Source organism: Urocitellus parryii, chromosome X (assembly GCF_045843805.1).
Source record: "Urocitellus parryii isolate mUroPar1 chromosome X, mUroPar1.hap1, whole genome shotgun sequence".
Lineage (NCBI taxonomy): Eukaryota > Metazoa > Chordata > Mammalia > Rodentia > Sciuridae > Urocitellus > Urocitellus parryii.
The window spans coordinates 129,808,154-129,834,246 of record NC_135547.1 but is presented as its reverse complement, the minus strand read 5'-3'; the positions used below and the strand labels follow the sequence as shown (position 1 = coordinate 129,834,246).

At 41.6% G+C, this 26,093-nt stretch overlaps 1 protein-coding gene across 1 annotated transcript; it reads right to left on the bottom strand.

Annotated features, from left to right (window-relative positions):
* Positions 1-5,675: 5,675 nt before the first annotated feature.
* Positions 5,676-6,806, bottom strand: LOC144250730 (uncharacterized). The gene is made up of 2 exons (XM_077793679.1): positions 6,143-6,806; positions 5,676-6,058 (listed from the first exon to the last, which is right to left on the bottom strand). Exons 1-2 carry the CDS (start codon positions 6,804-6,806, stop codon positions 5,676-5,678), a joined length of 1,047 nt encoding a protein of 348 aa, XP_077649805.1.
* Between the last annotated feature and the right edge of the window lie 19,287 nt (positions 6,807-26,093).

The window sequence follows — 26,093 nt, the reverse complement described above, 5'->3', positions numbered from 1 at the left end:
TGATGCACTGGGTGTTACCCTCACCACAGAAACAAACAACAATTTAAAAAATTACTTGAGGAGTCTGAGGCAGGAGGAGCCCAAGGTTCAGGTCAGGATCTACAGTGTTAACCGTGTTTACTGTGATGGGTCCTTGCTTCCCCAAATGCTGAAGTATAACACAGAGAAGCACGTGGAGAGTGGAAAGTGGAAGGCTCAATTAAGGGAGAGCAGAAAAGATTCACCTCCACCCCCAGAAAGAAGGGGACTGGAAAGGAGAAATCCTTGAAAAACAGAAGTCTTCTCTCTTTTACATCTAATGTCATCTTTTGTCCTCCCACATTCCTGTCCTTTATTTCTCTGTATTGTGCATGTGATGGGGGCTGCAGGTGGAAGCACAAGGGTGGGAAACTGGTGGACTGGTGGGGCAGGGAGCAGAAACCAGGGCAGGAACAGCCTAGGGTGGTTTGATTAGCATCACCCTGTTTTACTGGGAAGCACGTGGAAAGTGGAAGGCTTAATTAAGGGAGAGCAGAAAAGATTCACCCCCAACCCCCAATTTGTTAAATATTGAAAAATCAGAATTATTTCTAGGCATTCTGAAATCTTTAAACACAGTCACTGGTAATCTCATATAATCAATGAAATGCCAACTACAGAAACACAGATATTCTCTATCTCAACTTTTGCCTGGGGTACATTGCTGCTAATTTGATGTGCCTCCATGTCTAAGTATTCATGCTCAATACCAAATAGAATGAAAATTACTAATCCTATCTAATTAACAACTGGTATATATTTTGGCCTCAGATTTGGCTAATATTTTCTGTTTTCTCTATTTCAATAGCATTCTAATGCAAATTGCCCTTATCACTAACAGCACCAAATAAATTTTCAGACTACTCATCAGCTTTTCACAAGTGACCTGAGCAGAGACTCACAGCATCACGTTTTTGCAAGAGCACATCCTAAATTGCTGACTTCCACCTCCAAGGGTCCTTGACACACTTCTTAAAGACAAGAATATCTGACACCTCTTAGACTGCATGGGACCATGTGGCAATGTGTTCTTCATTTATCAGTTTCACTTGAGTTCCCCAATGACATCATGTATAAATCAGAGACCTCCATATGGAATTCCTCCACCAACTCTCTGAAAACACAGGCACTTTTAGCACCTTCAGAAACTCCTGCACAACAAAAGCTTCCACAAACTCTTTATGATAAGGACATTATGGCCACTTGTGATGAGTACCAATTACTGAGGGTTCCTAGTGCAGGATGCTACCCCTTATGGACCTTGCCTTATTATTTTTTTTAAATCATAGACTTGCTTTTTATTGAATTGGTAAATTTTACAGAGTTCCTAAATTAGTAAACCATGCCTGAGAATCCAAAGAAGAAAACAGTATAATGGACAAGCCCATCCATCCATAATACAGTTTATTAAATCTTGGTTCCTAATGTATTTTTCTTGGAGGTACTGGGAATTGAACTCGGGGACACAACCACTGAAACACCTCCCAGCCTTCTTTTTAATTTATTATTTGAGTTAGTTTTTTAGAGACAGCGTCGCACTGAGTTCTTTACTCTTTGTAATCCAGGTAAGTCACCTTACAAATCACAACACTTGGGCTAAGGTTGTGGTTCAGTAGTTGAGAACATGCCTAGCATGTGTGAGGCACTGGGTTTGATTCTTAGGACACCATATAATTAAATAAATAAATGTCCACCAACAAGTAAGAAATAATTTTTAAAAAATGAATAATTGGGCTAGGGACATGGCCTCAAATTGCAGTGTGCTCACCTGGCATGCGTGGGGCACTGGATTCGATCCTCAGCAGAACATAAAAAAAATTAAAATGTTGTGTCCCCTGAAAACTAAAAAATAAGTAATAAAAATTCTCTCTTTAAAAAAAAATGAAAAGAAAGCAAAATCCTCCTGCCTAAGAATCTTGAGCAACTGGAATTTCAGGTGTATAAAACAGAACCGGGGGTGGGGGGTTCACAAGAATTTTGAGGATTTCATACTCTTTCATAAAATTTTAACAAGAGTGGAATTTAAGACTGCTGCAAATCTTTAAAACTTCTAGTACACTGTACCATTAAATAAACCTCTCCATATTCATCTCACTTTGTAGCACATAAGCATCACACTACAAAAGTTTGTGACAAAGTGCATATATGAAAGGAAAATATGTGATTAAAGGTCCAAGAGGTGACTTGTTATCGTGTTTGGCCCCCAAATCATGTATTCAGTACGACACAGAATATTTTAATTGTCATTTAATCATTATATATTCCCACTACTTACTCTCCTAAAAACCCAAACCCATCAGAAGGTGGCCATCCACATGTCAGTCCACATGCCAACACTATTAACCAAAAGGGGTAGGCAGATCCTGTCAGAAGATTCTGTAGCCCTATTAGGAGTCTGATTCCTGCACTCATGTACTCACCAAGACTGAATTCCTACAAAGAATGCTGGCACCCTAGGACAGTTGCATTCACTCCAGTTCCTCACACTGCCCAGGAGCAAGCCTGCAACTTCTGCTTTGGCAAATGAATTCCTTACAAAGATGTCCAGATTGCATCAAGTACTCATACACCAGTATGCAATATTTCTACTAAATCAAAGATGTAAAACTAGGAAATTGCCACACTGTCTCAGTAGGTGGAAAGTAATCTTGGATGGCATAAGGTGTATTTATTAAAAGCAGAAGTGCCACAGCACACTCTTTTGGCTTTCCTTTCCAAATGAACACTGACACTCAGCAAAAGGCCAGCAGGGGAGATAGCAGTGACAATCATCCCATCATTGGCATGTTGGTTACCTTAAAAATTTGATCACAAGTATGTAAGGAACTCTTAGCAATGATCACACAAGATCCATGATTCTTGAATAGGTTGTGGGTGAGGTTTTGCACAGGATGCTTTGAATCCTTAGGACAGGTCATTGAATTCTTTAGCCTGAGCAGAAACAGCCCTCTCCACATCATATACTGCACAACATCACCTGGTTGGAGGCTGTAGCTCCATCAGTGATGTAGGGCACATGAGGCTAGACACCCAAGGAATGTTCCAGGAGCAGACTATTAGATGCAGAGTTCTAAGGGGTATCACCTAAAAATTTAGATCACTGCTTGGAATTTCATTGATCTGCATTTACACCCAGTGTGACAGGGATGCAGTTATATATTTTTTGTAGGAGTATACATAAAGGTGTTTTTTGTTTTGTTTAGTTCACAAAAAGTGTTTGTGTACAAATTGTAACATTGTTCAGAGGTCTTCTAAGCTTTAACACAAAAACAGAAGTCTGTGTTATAACCCACATTGAGATCTTTGCAAAATTTTTTCCTGATATTCTTTTGAAAGATTATGGTGAAGGTCTCTCAAGAAGTTTATTTAAGATTCTTTGGTGGAGAAGAGAGGGAAACTATATTAGGATATCAGACTGTGATGCTTCTTAGGAAGCCTTTGGTCACGTGGTGTGTATTAAGAAAATCAGCACACAATTTTCCCAGGGCTAGTGAGCTACTCTAAACACAGAGAAAAATGAAGCCTAGGTTTTCTAGAATATTCCACCTAAGTATTATTCATGGGGAGAAAAGCTAAGTTGGATGAAGTTTTTTTTAAAAAAATACACTGGTATAAAAGACCTTTAAGAAGGAAGAGACCATCTAAAATTGTGGAGGAAACACCTGCAGAGCTGCATCTGCTGATATGGTAATCAGTGGGGTCCACACACACAGCACCAGCAAACTCACCAACTTAGCTACAGGAGTACTCAGTGCTAGAATGCCTGCGTAGCATGCACAAGGCAGGATTGTGTCCCCATAACTGGGTAAAGAAAAGAGAAAGCAACTCAAGCATAGGGCAAAATGTTTTGAGAAAGTGCCTCTCCAAGTAATATACACAAATGACATGATATCCTAATGCTTTTTAATGTGCCTACATACAGCACAATTCATGAGACTTAGAACAAGCACAAGTGACAAGAGTGGGGTCCCAGGGTCATCAACAGATCAATAAGCAATCAGGGAATAGAAATAGGCCAGCTACAGGGTAAATAGACACATCCCTATGGTCCCAGCTCCCAGCCTCTCCCCATCTCAAAAAATAACAATTAAAAAGACTGTGGAGAAACTCAATGGTGGAACACTCCTGGGTGAAATGTGAACAAAGAAAGAGAGGAAAGAAGTTCAGAAGAAACATTTCACCAATCTACCAAAGGCTGGACTGGAGAGGCCTAAACTAACATATACAATAAGTAATAAAACATTAGACACAAAATACTTAAAATACAGGAAAATGGAATCTAACAATAAGAGAGATTAGACCCATAAAACATGTTGCTTTCAAATCTTCATGCTGATGCAATGTTCCTCTCCATCCCAGGGTGCATTTTTGTTACCTCTGAATAGATAAAAAAAGAAATGAAGGCACACACCTACAGTTGTTTTCTCAAAAGTAATAAATAAAATGAAATAAAATGAAAATTTCCTCAAGTCTGAACAAGTTCAAATGGATCTGAAACAAACAAAGATCCTACCACATTTCTATATACAGGGCTTTTCTCTAGTGTGATTTCTTAAATGCTGTTCAAAGGGACCTGGAAAGTTGAAAGTCTTACTACAATTTTTAAAGAGAGTAAAATGATCTTCCCATTTGTGAATTCTCTACAACTTTGAGGAAAATTCTGAAAGCTGAATACTGCCCCACATGGCTTATCCTCAGTATTTTCTACAGTATGCGTCCTTTCATACAACTGAACAAAACTAGGACATCTGAACCCTTTATATTTCTTACTTGCATAAGATTTATACCTTTTATTCCAAAAGAATCTTCCCATTCCTTAGTAAAATACTGAGAAAACTAGAAGATTTCCCACATTCTCACACTCACAGGGCTTCTTTCCGTGAGGGTTTTCATATATGAAAATGAAAAAGGGCTGGATGGGAAGCTGACAGGATGTAGAAACTCCCCCACAGACTGTTTTTTTCTCCAATGTGATTAAAATGGCTTTGAAGACAACAGGGAAAATGGAATGATTTGTGATATTTTTTACATTTAAAGAGATATTCAGTTGGATGTGGTGGTGTTTGCCTTTAATTCCTGAAACTTGAAAGGTGAATTCTGAAGGATACATGTTGGAGGCTAGCCTCAGCAACTTAGGAAGACCCTAAGAAATTTAGCAAGTCCCTGTCTCAAAATTAAAAGTAACTGGAATGAGCACAACCAGACATAATCCCCAGTCTCTCTCTCTCTCTCACACACACACACAGACACACACACACATTTTCAGCAGTGTGAGCTTTTTCTTGTCTTTGAGGATGACATGAAACATTGATTTACCAGATTTTACATTAAAAGGATTTTTCTCCAATAACGTTCTACATGTATAGGAGTGAAACTGTAAAAACAGAAAAGTCTACCAATTGTTTTCATGCATACAATTTCTCTGAAGTATCTGTTCTTTTTTTTTTTTTTTGAGAGAGAGAGAGAGAGAGAGAGAGAGAATTTTAATATTTATTCTCTAGTTTTCGGCAGACACAACATCTTTGTATGTGGTGCTGAGGATCGAACCCCGCCCACACGCAAGCCAGGCGAGCACGCTACTGCTTGAGCCACATCCCCAGCCACATATCTGTTCTTTCATGTGTGTGAAGCAGACAGGATGAGGCAAAAGCTTTTCCTCATTGTTGACATTCATAGGTATTTTTTCTGGTATGTATTCTTAAATGTCTGTGAAGCTGAGGGAATGTAGCAAAGGCTTTGCCACACTGCTTACATTCATAGGGCTTCTCTCCAGTGTGCATTCTTCCATGAATCTTAAGGTAACTGGATCTAGAAAAGGCTTTGCCACACTGCTTACATGCATAGGGCTTCTCTCCAGTATGTATTATTCCATGTTTGTGAAGGTCACTGGAAATAGCAAATGCTTTGCCACACTGCTTACAATCATAGGGCTTCTCTCCAGTATGAGTTTTTTCATGTGAGTGAAGGTTAGAGGACCAAGTGAAGGCTTTTCCACACTGCTTACATTCATAGGGCTTCTCTCCAGTATGAGTTCGTTCATGTATCTTAACGAAAGAGGCAGTAGTGAAGGCTTTTCCACACTGCTTACATTTATATGGCTTCTCCTCAGTATGAGTTTTTTTATGTGACTGAAGGGAACTGGATGTAGCAAAGGCTTTGCAACACTGCTTACATTCATAGGGCTTAGATCCAGTATGTGTTCTTCCATGTCTGCGAAGGTAACTGGATGTAGCAAAGACTTTGCCACACTGCTTACAATCATAGGGATTCTCTCCAGTATGAGTTTTTTCATGTGAGTAAAGATTAGAGGACCGAGTGAAGGCTTTTCCACACTGCTTACATTCATAAGGCTTAGCTCCAGTATGTGTTTTTCCATGTCTGCGAAGGTAACTGGATGTAGCAAAGGCTTTGCTACACTGCTTACATGCATAGGGCTTCTCTCCAGTATGAGTTTTTTCATGTGAGTAAAGGTTAGAGGACCGAGTGAAGGCTTTTCCACACTGCTTACATTCATATGGCTTCTCTCCAGTATGAGTTCGTTCATGTATCTGAAGGTAAGAGGCAGTAGTGAAGGCTTTTCCACATTGTTGACATTCATAGGGCTTTTCTCTGGTATGTATTCTTCCATGTTTATTAAGCTGATGGGATGTAGCAAAGGCATTGCCACACTGCTTACATTCATAGGACTTCTCTCCAGTATGAGATTTTTCATGTGAGTGAAGGTTCCTGGATGTAGAAAAGGATTTGCCACACTGCTTACATGCATAGGGCTTTTCCCCAGTATGCATTCTCTGATGTATTCTAAGTAAACTGGGATACTCAAAGTCTTTCCCACATATCTTACATTTGAAATGTGCATTCCCTGTGTGTGTGATCCTGTGCCTTTGAAGACTTGTGTGTGAAATACAGGTATGAACACCTTGTTTACATTCATGGAGTTTCTCTCCAGAATGAGTTCCTTCATGTCTTCTAAATAAAGAGGAGAAATGAAAGGCTTTCCCACATACCTCACATTGAAAATGTTTACCTCCACTGTGTGTTCTCATGTGTCTTTGAACACCAGTGGGATAAGAAGAGGCTTCAACACTTTGTTGACATTCATCGGGTTGCCCCCAAGTATGAGTTTCTTCATGTCTTTCAATGCCATTGGAACAATTGATGACTTTCTCACATACTGTACTTTCATAAGATCCATCTACCGTTTGTATTAACATTTGTGTGTGAACACATTTGAGAGAAACCAGAGATTTCCTATATTGTTTCAATTCACATGGCTTCTCTTCACATTCCTCATGGTTGTAGTGTTGGTGTCCAGAGTGAGATGTGATCTGCCTAAAGGAATGAAGGTCATATGAAGTCTTTTGCACACATAATGAAGTCATATGGATTTACTCTATTAAAATTTTTCTTGCTCAGTTAAGAATTGGAATCGATTTGAAGGTTTCCCCACACTAATTTGTGCCTGTGAAGTTTACCATATGACTTCTTTGAAGAAGAAGTAACCAGCTCAATATGAATGCTTGATTCATTCTCAATTTTCTACTTATTTATACTACTTTACATTACTACCAACATCAGGTAAAGGCTAGGTTTTCTGACTTGTTCAACTTGCCTAAACATAAGGAGATTGAAAGGAAAAAATCCTTTACATCACAGCTTCTCTATTTCTATTATCCAAATAGTGATATTCACATATGCAATTTCATAGTATTTTTTGGATGTCAAATACTTTGAAAAGACTGAATATCTGTTACAGCTAAGTTTATATTTCTGGTAAAAAAACAGTATAAGAATAAATACTTCTCAAATTATGCATACTTCTTTTGTGGGTTTGCTTTAAAAATTAAATGACAGTTCTCAGAACCCCACATGGACTCCTCTTGTGAGTACAGTTACCTTACATTGCTCCCAGAGTTTTCAATCTGAACTTCAGTGATCTTGTCTTCCCACTTGTTTCCTAAAATGAGAGAACAGAACAAGCTTTATGAATATTTAGGAGCTATAAAAGCTTTGCCAAATGATACATGCCATTTATGCTGCAATAATTCACCAACTGATTCCCTTTTCACCTTCTACATAAATGACCAAAATAAATATGAATTGTCTATTTGATTAATTTTGAAAACATCATTATTACCTAAACAAGCCAGGTTTCTGAGGACTTCCAGCATGACATCTCTGTAAAGGTTCTTCTGGGAAGGATCCAGCAAAGCCCACTCCTCCTGGGTGAAGTTCACAGCCACATCCTCAAAGGTCACTGAGATCTAAAATATCCCACCAAATGTGTAGTGGAGGCCAGGAGAGATTGACAGCATGAGAAATCTATACTCAACATGCATGATGTTCACATGATTCCCTGGCCTCTCGATTAATTCCAGGGTTTGGTCCATCAAATCTTTACTGTGCTCAACGTCTTACAGCCATTCCAACACTAGATATTGGCTACTCAAAAGGCAAACATCATAGTGATTTATACCCTTTCTTTGGTGAGTTCACAGGAAGTAAGAAAGGCTCACAGATTACTTCTAACTTCTTTATTGGTTGCACCTCTATTACATGTCCTAGAAACGTCCTGTGGGGTACAGAGCTAATATAAGCACTTTTGATAGTACTTATGTTTAGAAAACAAAGGTGATGAGTAGGAAATTGCAGGAATCATGAAACTAAGAGATTTTGCCAATTACAGTGGCTCTCTGTACCTACAAAGTTAATATAGACAACATGGTATTCACTGATGTCTTGTTTCCTCTGCAAGTCTATTGTTCCATACTTAAAGAAATGCCTAGAACCAGCCCCTATGCACACCCTGTGGGCATGGGGTCACTAAAAAGATCCCTTCACAGACAACATTTAGACAAACATTCACACAGGGTGTCACAATGCATTAGCTGAAGATTGAGCTCATCCTGTGTGATTACACTGAGAACAACTAGAAGTTGTTCTAGAACAAATTCAGTTAACTAGCTTACTATTAAATGGCCAAAACATGAGTTCTCTATTTGATTAATTTAATTTATTTATTAATAAACACAACAATTTTATAATTTCCTGTGGTTACTGTGAAACCCGAATGAGGGAAGTGAAAGATGACACATGTCTTAGAAATAACTCAATGACCCAAAAATGTCACCTTGTCCAAACAACAGCCTTACAAAATTTTATAACTCTCAAAACAATCTTCTTAATAAACAGAAGGCACTACATTTCTAAGTCTCATAGCAACAAGGCATGTTCAATGATTGTCAAACTCTTTTTTTTTAAAAGAGAGTGAGAGAGGAGAGAGAGAGAGAGAATTTTTAATATTTATTTTTTAGTTATAGGAGGACACAACATCTTTGTTGGTATGTGGTGCTGAGGATCGAACCCGGGCCGCACGCATGCCAGGCAAGCGTGCTACCACTTGAGCCACATCCCCAGCCCTGTCAAACTCTTTTTAAAAGCAGCTGGTTCACTACCATAATGTACAGTTATGACACACACACAAATGTTCTGCTCAAGGACATTTTGATCAATGTTGGGCTTCATGTGCAATGGTTCTCTGTTTACAGACACAGGACAAAGTGGTGACTCAAGAGAAAATGTGACCATTTTGAAGGAAAAAAATGTAAAATTCCATCACAGGAAATTCATTGAGAATACCAGAGGTGGTGCTGTATTGGTATCTAAGTCATCCAACACACATTTCAGAAAAGGAGCTAAAATAATTATTGAAACTGTCACTTCAAAAAACCAGAAAAAGAAGAGCAAGGTAAACCTAAATTAACCACAGAAAGGTAACAGAGAAGGTGTTGATGAAACCACAATCAGGAAATCCACAGTACGCAAAATCAAGTTCTTCATGAACATAAGCATCACTGATAAACTGACATAAGGCTAAGAATACATAGGACAGGGAATGTTGATGTGGCTCAGTGGAAGAGTGCTTGCCTAGTGCTTGGGAAAAACTGGGTTAAATCCTCATTGACACATAAAAAGAAAGAAATAAAAGTGTAAATTACACAATAAAATTAAAGAAAACAGCAAAGAGGACTGAAAACCTACTAACAGATTTAAAATTGTCATCGTCAATAATGCATTGGGACTTCAAGATTATCTTAAACGTGCTTGACACAAATTAGACAACTTGCAAACACTGGACCATTTTGTTGAGAGAGACAGTTAAACTATTTTCCTCAGGTATGGTGGCCAGTGCCTTTAATTCCAACAGCTTGAGAAGCTGAGACAGGAGGATCAGAAGTTCCAGGCGAGCCTAGACAACATAGCCAGATCCTGTCTGAAAATAAATTTTAAAAGGGCTGGAGATGAACGACAAGAGAATAAATCAGACATTATTATCCTATTTGACTACATGACCCATGTGAATGGACATTAGGTACAACCAGAAAAAGGGGAAGTTACACTCTATTTGCATATGATGCGTCAAAATGCATTTTACTGTCATGTATAATAAGAGCCAAGTAAAATAAATAACTTCTGCCAAAAATAAACAAACAAACAAAAAAGAGCTGAGGATGTAGGTAAAGATTCAATATCCCTCGTATCAATAACCCACTGCCTTATTTCATTTAAAGCAGCTATTTTACCAGAACACAAGATGTGTCAAGTGACTATACTTTCCCCACAAGAATGATATTCAGAAACAGAAAAAATAAGTGTTATGCTTGTCAGAGATAGTGGCACAGGCCTGTAATCCCAGGGACTCAGGAAGCTGAGGCAGGATGATCATAAACTGGAGGACTGTGTCCAAAACAAGTGGTATATGATCTCTTTAAAACAGGGGTGGTGGGGGTTTCCTGAGGATGTCACTGATAAAGCTTCTCTAGTTTTGATCCCCAAGAGAAAAACAAAACATTCCTTGCAATACTTCACTAAAGGAAAAGTGAAAATGAGTAGACTGTGTTCATTTGAAACACAGGAAGAACATATATTTGAGAGTGATGAGAAGTGGAGAGGAAGATGGCGTTTTAGAACGCAGCAGGCAACTGCAAATGAAGGACCTACAGCAGCCTTCAGAGACTCTGAACAGGGAAAAGGAAAGTGGATTTGCGATCCTGCTTCCTACACATTTGGAAGAGTGGGGGCGGGCCACCAGCAGGGAGGGGAGGGGAGGCGAAGCTGGAGACCTGAGCAGCCCATTCAACAATGGAAGCCACAGCATGGAGCCCAGGGCCACCTTCCAGGGAGAATTGGGCCTCCTGCTCTGAGCTGACCTCAGGGACCAGCCCACCCCTCAGGCCCAGGGAGCAGAAGCCCAGAGACAAACACCATGGAGGACTAGGCCGCACCCTCTGCACCAATTTCAGGCACCAAACAAACAGCTCACCGGGCGGGACCAGGGGATAGAGGCTTTGGGTCAGTCGCCAGGGAGGTGACTTCAAGTTTCTACCATCCAGCCCAACCCCCAGGACCAGGGTAGAGACCCAGGGCAACCTCCAGAGGTGACTCTGCCAGGCTCTGCAGCTCACTGGTTTGCGGGGCCCCAAGGCAGGTGCTGACCATGTACCTTCAGCCCTCGTCACATACTCACCATTTTTATCTTCCTTGGGGACCGGTGTTCTCTTGAGGAACCCCTGAGCACCAGAGATCTCCGGGACATGGATGCTCAGAATCACCTAGGCCTTTAGGGCAGAGCACATGGGGCCAGGAAGGAAGAGCGGAGTTGGTGAGGAAGAAAAGCCCGCGAGATTTCCAAAGCCCGCCCTTCCCCTCTGTTCACGAATCTGATTGGACAGTTCCACCCCAGAAACACTAATGGGCCTCCTCCAGGAACACCTCTGCCTTATAACTGACAGCTAATATTATCCAATCACTTCCTAAGATTCCCTAGAGTGACAGATCCTTGGTCCCAGTCCTTTTCAGGTGGAGTGTCTTTGCTGGGTTGGAAAAATATCCCAAGTTAGAAGCCTTTGCTTGGAACTTGGTAAGGATGGGATTGAGCTATGGCTCTGGGAGACTGCTTTCCCAGCATGGGTGATGCACTGGGTGTTACCCTCACTACAGAAACAAACAATTAAAAAAATTACTTGGGGAGTCTGAGGCAGGAGGAGCCCAAGGTTCAGGTCAGGATCTACAGTGTTAACCGTGTTTACTGTGACGGGTCCTTGCTTCCCCAAATGCTGAAGTATAACACAGAGAAGCACTTGGAGAGTGGAAAGTGGAAGGCTTAAATAAGGGGGAGCAGAAAAGATTCACCCCCACCCCCCAGGAAGAAGGGGACTCCAAAGGAGAAATCCTTGGAAAAGAGAAGTCTTCTCTCTTTTATATCTAAGGTCGTCTTTTGTCCTCCCACTTTCCTGTCCTTTGTTTCTCTTTATTGTGCATGTGATGGGGGCTGCAAGTGAAAGAACAAAGGGTGGGAAACTGGTGGACTGGTGGGGCAGGGAGCAGAAACCAGGGCAGGAACAGCCTAGGGGGGTTTGATTAGCCTCTCCCTGTTTTACTGGGAGCTACTTCATTAACCCTTATTTAGCACCTGCCCAGGGTCATGGTGAAGTGCCACCCCCTTTCTCCACAGAAAAGCCCTCTTCCCCATGGTTGATTTTAGGACTGTCACCAAAAGAGTCCATTGTAGATAAACTTCCTATTTTCATGTCACCCTGTTTACTTGGCCACTGGCAGAGAAGATACCAGCACTCCAGGTGCTGGACACCCCCTTACTAGTCATCACAAAGCCATCCAGTACAGTACTCTGAAGAAATGTGCAAAGGAGGTCTCTGGCCTTGAGCTGGGCTTCACAGAGATGTCTACATTTCTAAGATAAGTTACAATTGGGCTCCATGGTAACAGCTGGCAGGGGAGGAAAGAAAGGGGAGAAGAAGCTCTCCCCTTCTCAGGTGTTGTCCTTGAAGAGTTAACTTGCCCAGAACAGTGAAAGAAAAAGCTGCTTTTATGTGAACTTCTGTAAACTCCTGAGCCCCTCCCCTTACATGCTGGGTGTAAAACTCTGAAACTCCCTGAAGTCAGGTTCAGGGGATTGATTGATTACAGCAAAGGCTGTAACCTCTGAACCTGGCTGCAGCCAAATAAAACTGTTTCCTGCTATCTTTGGTGCCTTGCCTCATTTGTCCCTACAACAATGGAACATTAATATTTCAATTTCTCAGGTGTTTTTCTGCTTTTCCCAGGCTCAGATTAGACTCCATTTTCTTTATGGTTCCTATTGGACCACATTAACCTATCTACATAGATTCTTCTCTTTAAATCTGGCTTCACAAACAGGGAAATCCTATCTGAAAATAAAATAAATAGTTTGGAGATCTAGCTCAGAGATCGAGCCCCACAGGGAATATACAACAGAACCTCAAAGAAAAAGATACCTATATACATATATAGTATCAGCTGGTGTGACCTCAGACAACTTAGCAAGACAGTCACAAAATTTTTGAAACAATATTTAAAGATGGCACATATATCACACATGTGTGATATCTAAAAATAATAACAGTTTGACAATCATTTCTGTAATTTTCCTCACCTTCTGCCCCCTGATCATTTGAGCAGATAGCCTGAGCTAAGAAAGAAGCAATTGGTGTTGTTGATTTGGCCCAGTGCTCTCTCCCTAGAATAACAGGGGAAAATAAGGAAGGGGAGTCAATCCTCTAAGGCAGCAATGTGCACTGGAAATAAAATGGCTGCTTTGTGCTTAATGTCCATGTTCTACATTCCACTATTAGGGGAGTTCTAGAAAGTGCTCTGACTCTGGTGACCCCATGCTGTTTACCCCCAAAACCAAACAGAAAAGGTCATGATGAAAAGAAGGAAAGAAACTTTGATCAGTGGAGCTGATAGACCCAACCTGATCTTTTCTTAAAATTGGGAGCCATCTCGCCACAAAGCCATAAAAAGATAATTTTTCAGTTAGTATAAATTACTGCAAATTCTGAACCTGCTTGGGATGCCTGCCCGTGCCTTGAACTCACCCATGCCTGGCTCTCTGGGCAGATAGCAGCCCTCTCTGAAACTGTAGTGATGCCTCACAAATCTTTGCCTTCCCTGGCCAGACAACGACCCTCTGTGAGGCTCTAATGGTCTTCATAAATTCTGATGTTGGGGCCAGCAACAAAATGTAAACTACCATTAGTGTGATGCTTGTCAGAGTTGTGTTATCTGTAAGCCCCCTTTGTGTTGGGAAAACATATAACGGCACAGCACCCCAGGGGAAAAAAACCAACATGGCGTCTAACAACCCTCTTCATTTTCTTTGTTTCTTTCACTGGTGCAAAACATTCCCGCCTGTGCCAATGTTCAAACCCTGCTGGTGGGAACCTTTAGCCCCAATTAGAATTAACTTCTTGGGCTCCGGAACTGACATATGGAAAAGCCAATAAATGGGAGACCTATTATCTACCTCAGCCCTGCGACCTCTTCTTAGACCTACATAAACAAAGAGCCTTTTGTAATAAATTGGAAACTTCTCTGGTAATCTGTGTCATGTGGTGCAGTGTTTTCCAGTCTTAGAGTGTGCCAAAAACCTGGGAGATGGTGTGCTTGACAAACCGAGCCCCGTCTCCGCCACCGCCATCACCAACAACACATTTTGCCCTCGTCTGTCTTTTTGGGCGCGGGCTGCCTGCCCTCACCACTGATCCGGCCTAGGTACGTTCCCCCCTCCCCGGCTCGCCAACTCCCTTAGGACTCCCAGCAGGAGGCTTGACCGTGATTGTCCACCATGCTCCTGACGCCCGGTAGGGAGGAGGGTATACACCCCACTAAGACCTTCCCTGGTCGAAGTGGACCCTCTGGCAGCCCGCTTCCCTTTGAGGTGTGAGGATTCTGGGTTTACAGAGCGGGCTCCATGGTCTCTTCCTCCTCCATAGAGCTGCGCACTGCGGTAGCTGTGCGCCCTGCCTGGCCCAGGGCTGTGCGCGCCCCCACCCAGCAGAGCCCTGCACGCCGCTGGAGCTGTGTTCAGCCCAGAGCTGAACTTCCGGCCAGGGGCTGCGTTCCCTGGGGCTCTGCTCTTTCCTTCCTTCTTTAAACTTCTCTTTCCAGTGGGAAATTTTCCTGGTGCCAGGTGACCCTTGGCCTTGTCCCTTACAGGGTCACACAGACTGCACTTCATCCGTGATGACCGAGCTGTGCCCTCTGTGCCTACTCGCAGTGGACTGGTCACTTCGGGGACACCCACGTGATCGTCCATTTGCTCTACACTTCGAGGAAGCTCCTACGCCCGGATTAATTCTTTTTCTCCCTCTGCTGGACCTTCCTCCACTCTCTAACTATGGGTGCCTCCTCGACTATACCGGAAGCCTCACCACTCAAGTGTCTCCTTAAGAATTTGGATAATTTCTCTCTCCCCGGATCTCAAGCCCAAAATCCTTATCAGATTCTGTACCCAAGATTGGCCCACATATCCGCTAGATAATGACAATCATTGGCCTCCAGAAGGCTCGTTAGATCCAAATTTCCTCTGGGACCTTTTAACTATTGCCGGCGCCTCAAAGGGTAGAAAGAGTTCCCAGCCCCCCACCGTCCTGCCTGCTGCTCATGGGTGGGATCTCTCTGAGCCTCTCCCCCTCCCCCAACTCTGCTCACCTCTTCTACTGATAAGCCCTTCCCTTCGCCCTACTCATGCCTCTCTTCTCCTGTCAGTGTCCCACTGATCCCTTTTATCAGATAACTCACAGTGCCTTTGTTCTGTCAGGGAAGTAGCTGGTGCTGAAGGGATAGTCCGAGTGCATGTCCCATAACTGAACCTAACTGGGACTGCATGCAAGCAGTTTCTAATAAAGTAGTTAACTTTGATAAACTGAAGGACATTACCCAAAACCCTGATGAAAATCCATCCTTATTTCTCAACCACCTTACAGAGGCCCTAACCAAATATACTAAGCTAGATCTTGAGTCTTCCATCAGGGCTACAGTGTTAGCAACCCATTTCATTACTCAATCGGCTCATGATATTAGAAAAAGCTCAGATGAGCTGCGGAGGACTCTCAGACCCCTACCTGAGATCTGGTGAAAATGGCTTTTAAAGCAGGCTCCATTGCAGAAAAGCAGGTAACACCCCAAACTCAGGCCTTAATAGCAGCCCTGAGGCCTACATCTCCAGCAAGTTTCAGAGGGGAACCAGCATTCCTCTCCACCAGAGGCTTGCCTCAAATATGGATGTGAAGGTCACTGGGCTCCCCAATGCCCAAACCCATGGCCTCCTTCCAGGCCATGACCCACCTGTAAGCAGACAAGACATTGGAAGATTGACTGTTTTTGGCTGATCCTTCCTTGGCACCTCTACGCAGGAGGTATGACCAGTCAGGCAGTCCACTCTCCTGAACTTTTGGTGTTTGCAGAAGACTGAAGAAGCCCAGATTCAAAGACCCCCTCAGCCCTCTCTGAGCCCAGGGTAATGCTCCAGGCAGCGGGTAAGTCCATAGCCTTCCTTGTGGACATGGGGGCTACCTATTCTCTCTTGCCTGCCCATTCTAGGCCTCTGTTTCCTTCCCATGTATCAGTTATGGGGATTGATAACAAACCATTATCCCCAAACAGAACTGTAAAGCTGGCCTGTGCCCTGGAGGGATACCCATTCACTCATTATTCTGGTCATTCCATCCTGTCAGTTCCTCTCCTAGGCAGAGATGTTCTCCAATTATTAGGAGCCACCCTCCCATTACACCCCAAGAATACTACCACCCATCTCCTTTGGCCTTTAACTCTTACCCTCTCTAATGACCTGACAGTACCTACTGTGCCATTGCCCCCTGATCCCTAGGTCTGAGACATCTCCATGCTGGTTATTGCCTCCCAACACAAGCCAGCCCATACCCAGCTGAAACACCAAACTAAACATCCTTGTGTTCCCAATTTCCTATCTCCAAAACCCATAGGGAGGGACTTAAACCCATTATACACTGGTTGCTGGCCCAGGGACTCCTTATTCCTACTGACTCCCCATGCAACACCCCCATACTGCTGGTGCACAAACCCTCCGGAGCCTTAGTCCAGGAACTCCGCCTAATTAATGAGGCAGTTATTTCCATCCACTCGGTTTCCAACCCTCATGCTTTTCTTTCTCATATCCCCCTTTGACAATTCACTTTACTGTCCTGGACCTTAAAGCTGACTTTTTTACAGTGCCTTTGCATCCTGACTCATATTACCTCTTTGCCTTCACATGGGAAGACCTTACATTCTTTAGGTTTCAACAGCTGACATGGACAGACCTACCCCAAGGCTTCAGGGACAGTCCCTACCACTTTGGTCAGGCCTTGACACAGGATTTAACTGTTTGTAAGTTGGGGATAGCACTCTCTTACAGTTGGACAGAAGCCTTCCCTACCTCCGGAAACTGCTGACACTGTCGCCTCCATCCTCATTAAGCAGATCATTCCTAGGTTTGAACTTCCTGCCTCCATCCAGTCAGACAACGGTCCAGCCTTCACTTCTTGGATTGTTTAATAGTTTCCAAAGGCCTTAACAGCACTTGTGTTAAGGTCTATAAACAAGTCAGTATGGTGCCTGGCAAATGTTAGAGTCTGTAAACAAGTCTGGATGGCACCTGGCATTTTGCCAGAGTGGTTTTTGAAGTAACGCCAGCGAGCCATTTAGTGCGGAGATTCCTTATGGGTTGACTGCTGTATAGAGTTTATGTTAATTAAGATAAGCTGTGTGGAATGTATAAATAATCCTCCGGTCCTACAATAAACGGCTCCTACTCCTGCTGTATCAATGTACACAAGTTGTTCGTTACACCCCCCCCCCCCCCCCCGTTATTTTGCTGTAGCTGGACTGCGGCACACTTGGAGGCCCCACATCGCCCACTGACCCCAATCCTCGGGTAATGTTGAGAGGCCTAATGGCATTCTCAAAGATCATCTCACTAAGCTTGCTATTGAACACAGACTGTCCTGGCCCAATCTTTTGCCATTGGCCCTCACCCAAATTTGGGCAACTCCTAGATCCCCCTCAGGCCTTAGCCCCTTTGAGCTGTTCTATGGATGCCTTTCTCAATCAACTAAAACTTTCCCGTCACTCCTCCCCCCATCTTGTGTCCCACCTGCCCTACTCCACCATGATACTTGGAGATTCAAAGTCAGAGGGACATATGTCCAAGGCATATGTAACGAGACATATGTCCTTGTTACACTCACCTAGTATCTTCAGTCGATTGCGCCCCTACCGGATGTAATGCATCTATCTTCCTTCCCCTCTCCTACCAGAATTCTGAACTTTAAAAAATAGCCACTAGGCCTTACCTTTGCTTCTTATATGATCAGACAGAGGATTACTGCAAATGGTAGCCTCTTCCTGGGATCCCAGGAAGGTTATGAAAAGGGCACATGTCCCCATCCCTCATCCCTGACAGCCCTTTTCCAGATCCTCTCATTCTCATGAGCCAGGGAAACCTTTAATTTTCATAACTAGTTGATGCTGTAGTTGGACATGATACTAAAATGTGTCCTCTAGAGCTTTGGAGTTGTTCTATAACCTCACTTGCAGTGGAAGCATAAATGAGAGTCAGACTCCATCATTCCTCCTGCATTAAGAAATCCTGCAGGAGGAGTGGGAAGTGTGTGGGAAGGGCGCCCCCTGCCTGGCTCCTGAGGGATCACATGACTGCCCTGCTCTAAGCATTCATGTTAGCCTCAGACTGTGTCACCTGAGCAAGGAGCAGATATGGGAACCCTGATTCCCCAGGATTCAGAGGTGCTGCTTGTTTGCACAGAGCATGTGGATAACATCAGAAAAACAGGGGAGATAAAATAACACAGCCAGACTTGGTGAGACCTCGTCTGTGGGAGGCCAAACTACCATGTGATTGTGTCTGTCTCTCCTACTGATTGGTGTGGCATCATCATTGGTCACCCTGTGATCTGGTTGCATATGTAACCCAAAGGATGACCAATCTTTAGGGTCGTGTGACAGTGTCCTCGTGCATGAGTGTGCCTTCCTATATCCCCATGGGTGAAGCTATGCTCATGTGTTCCTTTGTAGTATTACCTCTTGCCCTATTTGGGATAGAATGTTCCATGGAGATGCCTTTTGTGTGTCCCCTTCTCTTCCTCTTCCCTTAGATGTGTCCTTCCTGGATGTCAGTCAACCTGCTGACACAGACATCAGGAAGCTAGACTCAGGCCCCTGAAACCTGACTCCTTGCCTCATTTGAATGACTTCTCCTCAATAAAATGGTTCAGCTCATTCTTGTGCGATCTCTCTCTCTCTCTCTCTCTCTCTCTCTCTCTCTCTCTCTCTCGTTCAGAGGGCCTCTCACAGCATCCCAAAGAAAAAGGTATTTCTGTCTCTTGTGTGGTTATTTTGCACAGCCCAGTTAGCTCAGTTCCCCTGGAGCCAGACTCAGTGAGACCCAGTGTGTGTGAGGCCAAACTAGCATTTGACTCTGTCGCCCCTTCTGATTGGTGTGGCATCATTTTTGTTCACTCTGTGATCTGGTTGCCTATGTAACCCAGATGATATTCCCAATCTTTGGAGTCATGTGATTGTGTCCTCTTGCATAGGCGAGCCTTCCTACATCCCTGTGGGCCGAGCTATGCTCACCTGTTCCTTTGTGATATTATCCCTTGCCCTGTTTGGGATATGACTTTTTGTGTTTCCTTCTCTTGCTCTGCCCTTGGGTGTGGCCTTCCTAGATGTCAGTCAATTTGCAAAAATTAACAATTAGCATTTTGAAAATTATTCTCAGGAAACACCATAAAAAGTAGCAGAAATATTTGAGGGGTTCACAATTCAGAATTCATTTTTTAATTTGTCAATCATTTTATTATGGAGTCACTAGAGTTCCTTTTATAGTCTGGATACTAGGAAATAATTAAATATGTAACGTGAAATGTTTTCTCCTGCTCAGCAACTTGTGTTTTTAAAAAATATTTTCACTTGTATGACCTTCTTAGTAGCCACAACAATGTTTATAGCAGGTCAATTTGCAACGGCTAGACTATGGAACAAGCTAAGTGCCCCTCCAAAGATGAACGGATAAAGAAAATGTGGTATATATAATCAAGAGAATATCAGTCAGGTTTAAAGTAGACTAAAATTATGGCATTTTCTAGTAAATGATTGGAGTTGGAGAATATCGTGCTAAGTGAAATAAGCCAACCCCACAAAACCAAAGAGGAATGTTTTCTGTAATATGCAGATGCTAATTCAGGAGGGATGGGGCACTAGGGCAGAATAGCTTTACCTTAGATTAGGTTGAGGGAAGTGATGGGAGGAATGGGAGAGGGATGTGGGGATAGGAAAGATAGTAGTAGAATGAAACAGACATCATTACTGTATTTACATATTTGACTAGATGACTAATATGATTCTGCAACATGTACACTCAGAAAAATGAGAAATGATATCCCATTCAACTATGATATATCAAAGTGCATATATGCACTCTAATGTCATATACAACTAATTAAAGAAATTTAAAAAATTAAATTTTTTTCACACAAAAATTGTATGTATAATTATAATAACTATAATTATGTATTAATTATATTTTGATGTACACATACATTTTGGGATGGTTAAATATAAAAAGTATTCTCATGTTCTTTTAAAAATTGGAGGAGGTATTCTTTATGTCAAATTTTCTGTTCTGGTGCTGAGGATGTGGCTCAAGTGGTAGAGTGCTCGCCTGGCATGCGTGTGGCCCAGGTTCGATCCTCAGCACCACATACAAACAAACATGTTGTGTCCACCGATATCTAAAAAATAAATATTTAAAAAATTCTCTCTTTGTCTCTCTCTTTCAAAAAAATTTCTGTTCTTACTGGTGAGGTGGTACATGCCCATATTTCCAGTGGCTCAGGAGGCTGGACCAGGAAGACTGTGAGTTCAAAGGCAGCCTCAGCAACTTATTGAGGCCTGAGCAACACTGTGACACCCTGTCTTTGAATAAAATATAAAGAATAGCAGGAGATGTGGCTTAGTGCTTAAATGCCCCTTTGTTTAATCTGAAAGAAAGAAAGAAAGAAAGAAAGAAAGAAAGAAAGAAAGAAAGAAAGAAAGAAAGAAAAGAAAAGAAAGAAAGAAAGAAAGAAAGAAAGAAAGAAAGAAAGAAAGAAAGAAAGACAGACTATTCATATTTTTTTTCTTGATTTGGTTTGATGCAATTTCTAAGGCATGTTTTTCTCTTTCAAGAGCATCAAAATTTCCTCTCATTTTTGCCCTGAGAATTCTAGTGTATTCAGTACTTTCATTTCTGAATGCTCCACGAGTGTGTCTTTTTTCACTTTTTAAATTTGTTCTCTTTTGATACACATGACACTAGAGTGTATTTTGACCCTTTATGCATAAATAGACTATAACTTATTCTAAGTAGGATCCCAGTCTTGTGGATGAACATGATGTGGAGTTACCTTGGTCGTGTATTCATAAAGAAACATAGGAAACTGATGACCCATTAAGTCTGCTTTATTCACTATTCCCCTTCTACTTTCCCTTCTTTTCCTTTAGTGTAAAGCAATAGACTTCTATTTTTTGTGACCCCACCTTTCCTGGTTGTGTGTCAGCATCCACATGTAAGTAGAAACATTCAGCCTTTGGTTTTTGAGGATTGGCTTATTTCACTTTGCATGATAGACTCCACCCTCATTCATTCACCAGTCAAGGCCATATTTTATTCTTATTTACAGCTGATTAATATTCTAATGTGTGTGTGTGTGTGTGTGTGTTCATTCTCCATTATTCTGTTCAAGGGCATCTAGGCTGATTCCATTGTCAATGGTATTGTCAATTCAGCTGTTATAAACATTGATGTGCCTGCATCACTGAACTATGCTGATTTTAATTTTGGGATGTATAAGCTGAGGAGTGGGATAACTGGGAAAAATGGTAGTTCCATTCCAAGTTTTCTAAGGAATCTCCCTACTGCTTTGCAGAGTCCTTGCACCAATTTTCAGTCTGACCAACAATTTATGAGTTTGGCTTTTCCTCCACATTCTTATTTATATTTACTTGTGTTCCTGATAATTGTCATCCTGACTGGAGTGAGATAGAATCTCAGTGTAGTTTTAACTTCTATTTCTCTAATTCCTAGAGATGGCAAACTTTTATTCACAAAGATGACTGTGTGTTTAATGTGCGACTGGTGCTGGGGCTCCAGGTTCACCCTATTGCAGATGAACATTTAACTTTCCTAGAAACATTTTAGAAAATACTTCTTTCCTCATTGATGGTTTCAATCTGATTGCTAAAATGAATTACTCACAAATGTGTTCATCATCAAATCTTCAAATCTTTCCATTAGTTTGTAGGAATCTGTTTTCATGCTACAGCTCCATGGCTTGATCAGTGTAGTTTTTTAGTGAACATTGATGTCACTGTGTTAATGTTGAACCACGATGCAATGAAAAGATCACCAACTCCATTTTAAATCAAACTAAAGCAAGCTTGTATTGTGTACACAAAAGCTGTCCACCAGAGGCTGTCTGTCACAAAGCTAGGCTACAGATCAGCACCCCAGCTCTTCAGGTGAAAGGTTTTATTGCTCCAAAAGTTACAATGGTGGAGGAGTGCCTTGGGAATTTACAGCTAATAGAATTCTTGCAAGCATAATAGGGCAGCAGATAGTAGGTTAATAATCTACTGGCTTAATATTTCAAGGTAGGGAGTAAATTAAGATTCCAACATCAGAATTTATGAGGTTCTCCTGGGGTTTTAGGGAGGGTTGTTACCTTGTCAAAAACAGCCAGGCATAGGTGAGTTCAATGCCCAGGCAGGAATTTCAAACAAGTTTAAACAGGTTGTCAGACCAAATAGAAATCATAGTATTTTTTAGCAAAACAGAAATGAACTTTTCTTAACTTTTTCACAAGATGACTCCCAATCTTAAAAAAGGATGGAATTTCATTTGGTTCATCATTAAACCACAGAGTTTTCTCATGCATTTTAAAGAGTGGTTCACAGTTTTTTTTTTTTTTTCCACAAATGTATGTGGAACACTGGGAGCGTCTCAATTTCTATCCAAGTGAGGCGACTATACAGAACTTTTAGATCAACTTGTGGTATACAGTTTTCTTTTTTTCAAATTTAAAAATCTATGTATAAATCTTTATTTTGCTTTTACACAACAATTATTAAAGTCATGAAGATTTAACAAAATGTGAGACAATTATTGAGTATTATTAAAATTATCTATTATTGAATCAATGGCATTTAAAAAAAGGAATAAATCTAGGTTCCATTAACAGATGAATAAAGAAAGAAAATGGATACACACGCACACACACACAATGGAATATTCCTCAGTTAATAAAAAATAAAGTGACAGTCTTTGCTAGATGGAAATGGAGAACATCATTGTGCACAAAATAAGCCAGTTCCAAAAATCAAAGGCCAAATATTTTCACTGATGTGCAGATGCTAACTCAGAGTAAGGCACAGAGGGTGGGCTGGGGAAGAATAGAGGTACTGTTTGTTAGACAGAGGGGAGTGGGGGGAGGGGAGGGTGCACAGGGGTAGGACTGAGAGTAGCACAAAGCAGACACTATTACCCTCTGTACATATATGATGGCAGGATTGGTGTAACTCTACACCATGTGCAACCAGAAGAATGAGAAGTTATACTACATCTATATATGATGTGTCAAAATTCAAGTTCAAAGCAAGGCTCAGCAACTTGTAGAGACCCTAAGCAACTCAGCAAGACCTTGTCTCTAAATAAAATATAAAAAAAATGCTCATTGGCTAAGTGCCCACACATTCGTACCCTGGGTAACAAGGTATGTTTCTCTTCTAAGAAAACAAGAGGAGGAACACCTTATGACAACTGTGAATTGACATCAAAATGATCACACTGAGTGTTTTATTGAGCCTGCACTGAGCAAGGAGGCCTTCCTATGCTTGGGCCCCACTAATAATGATTGTCCCCTCAAGTCTTTTCGGGGTACATTTAACACTAAAACAACTGATTCTGGTTAGCTGAATCACTCTGTACTTACCTCCTCACGCTCTCTGCCTGGGATACATGTATCCATATTTCATCATATTATATTGATTCATTGCTGAGGGTAATTCAAGTTTAGGACACAGAAAAGGGAAAACTGTTGCCACATCTCATGTGGATTCTTCTAAAATGATAGTGTGCCCAATTATTGTTTAGGACATGTATCATTACATAAACATATGTATTGTATAATATGTATAGTATACATGAACACATACAAAGTTTTATATATATACAATATATGAATAAAGTTTTCTGGTACAAAATGTAAACAGCTTTTTAAAATTGAAATATTTTTAAGTATCTTAAAACTCAAAACACTAAAAGACTAAAGCATACTGAATTAGCTGAGATTATGCATGTCACCCCACCCCAGGCTGGTGTCACACCCAGTCTGTCACACATGCTGGGAAAGCACTCTACCATTTAATCTCTTGCACTGATTTTGAGGTAGAGCCTTGTTCGCTTGCCCAGTCTGACCTTGGACTCATGAACCTCCTGCCTCAGCCTCCTGAGCAGCTAGAATTAGAGCTGTGTGCCCCAGTTCCACTAATATTTGGTGTGCCTTATCAGAAGTGTCACTTTAATTGAGAAAATGTTTGAAATTAGACAATCTAAAACAATTTTAATTTAAATGCAGCAGGAAGTTTTTAAAAAGTCTTTTATAAACAAGTTTATAGCTTTTACAATTCATTGAATTGAGTGATTTCTTATCACCAAACATTTATAGTATACAATAAGTTTTAAAATAAAAGTCTGAGCAGTGATGCTCTTACCATTTTGCTGGAATCATATTGTTTCATCCTTACTCTCCCATGTTTGCCACAGTCTGGCTGGGCACAATTCATGAGCCACTTATCAAGCAGAAATGAACTTTATTTTTACAATACACACGCTGCACCACACGAGCTCTTCAGTTATTCCCTCAGAGCCCAACTGCCACCACCGGCTTCCCAAGAGCCTCTCAACCCCCCACTCCTCCTGCTCTTGAGGCTGATTGGCTGGGTCGCATGGGTGGAGCCCAAAGAGTCCCCCAATAAGCAATTCCGTGGTCTGAAAGGGTGGGGAAACAGCCCAATGATCATCACCACAGAGGATCCAATCAGCTGGCAGCTGGAAGTTTGCTAGGGCCATGGTGAGCCAATCAGCTGGAAGCTTGCTGGGGCTGCTATGAGCCAATCAGCTGGAAGTTTGCTGGGGCCACTTTGGCTGTGGCTCTCAACATCTCCCCCTCTCTGTTTAAACAACAAGCATGTGGCTTAGGGACCATGCCTGCCTTAGGTTGTCTAATACTACATATGGCCCTTACCTGTCACCGGATGAGCTGACCTCAAGGCATCAGCCTCCTGTCTTAGGTTCGTACCATTGCAATTGGATATTACTCATCATTGACTGCTCGTCCAGCATACAGCCACACCTGTGGATAGGCCTTTGTACCTGTGAAGGGGTGATGTTCTTTGCCTCACCTCTGTTGGCCCCCAAATTTTAGCTGAACGACCATCACCAACAGAAGGGAGGAGGATACAACAAGACAATTGATGGCTCCTTTTGGAAAAATTGTACCATCCATGACACTATCAGTAAAAATACCCTGGCACTACCACAAGTTGCTGCACCAACAGACAGTTCACAATGCATACAAGTGATACATAGTCGAGGCAAGTTCTGCAAGAAGTTCAGTGATAGCTATCATCTTTGTCTTCACTGGCACTGGGATGAAGATAGGAATTCTGGCAATAATGGCTAAAGAAAAAATTATGTAACATTCCAGCAGGCACTAAAAGAAAACAATTTTCTGAACAATTTACATTATCCTGTACAGAATTATCAAATATAATGAAAAGGAAAGATGAAAGTAAACAAACAGATCTGTTAACCTCCTTTCTTGTTCACATATTAAAACAATCCTCAACAGCTGTTTACCCAATTTAAATTAAACCATTTAAATCACGTGAATAAGAAAAAAAAATATTTGGATCAATTTTTTTATGAGCGCTCGTCATATATGATATATGGTCATACACACATACAAACATACAACACAAAACACAAGTGTGCACACATAATATAATACATACAACACATAATAGTAAAGGCCTTGTAACTTTTTACAGGTGAAATCTCCATTGCAATGTTTAAAAACTCCATAGTCAAAAAATAGAACTGGTCAGCATAACATTAA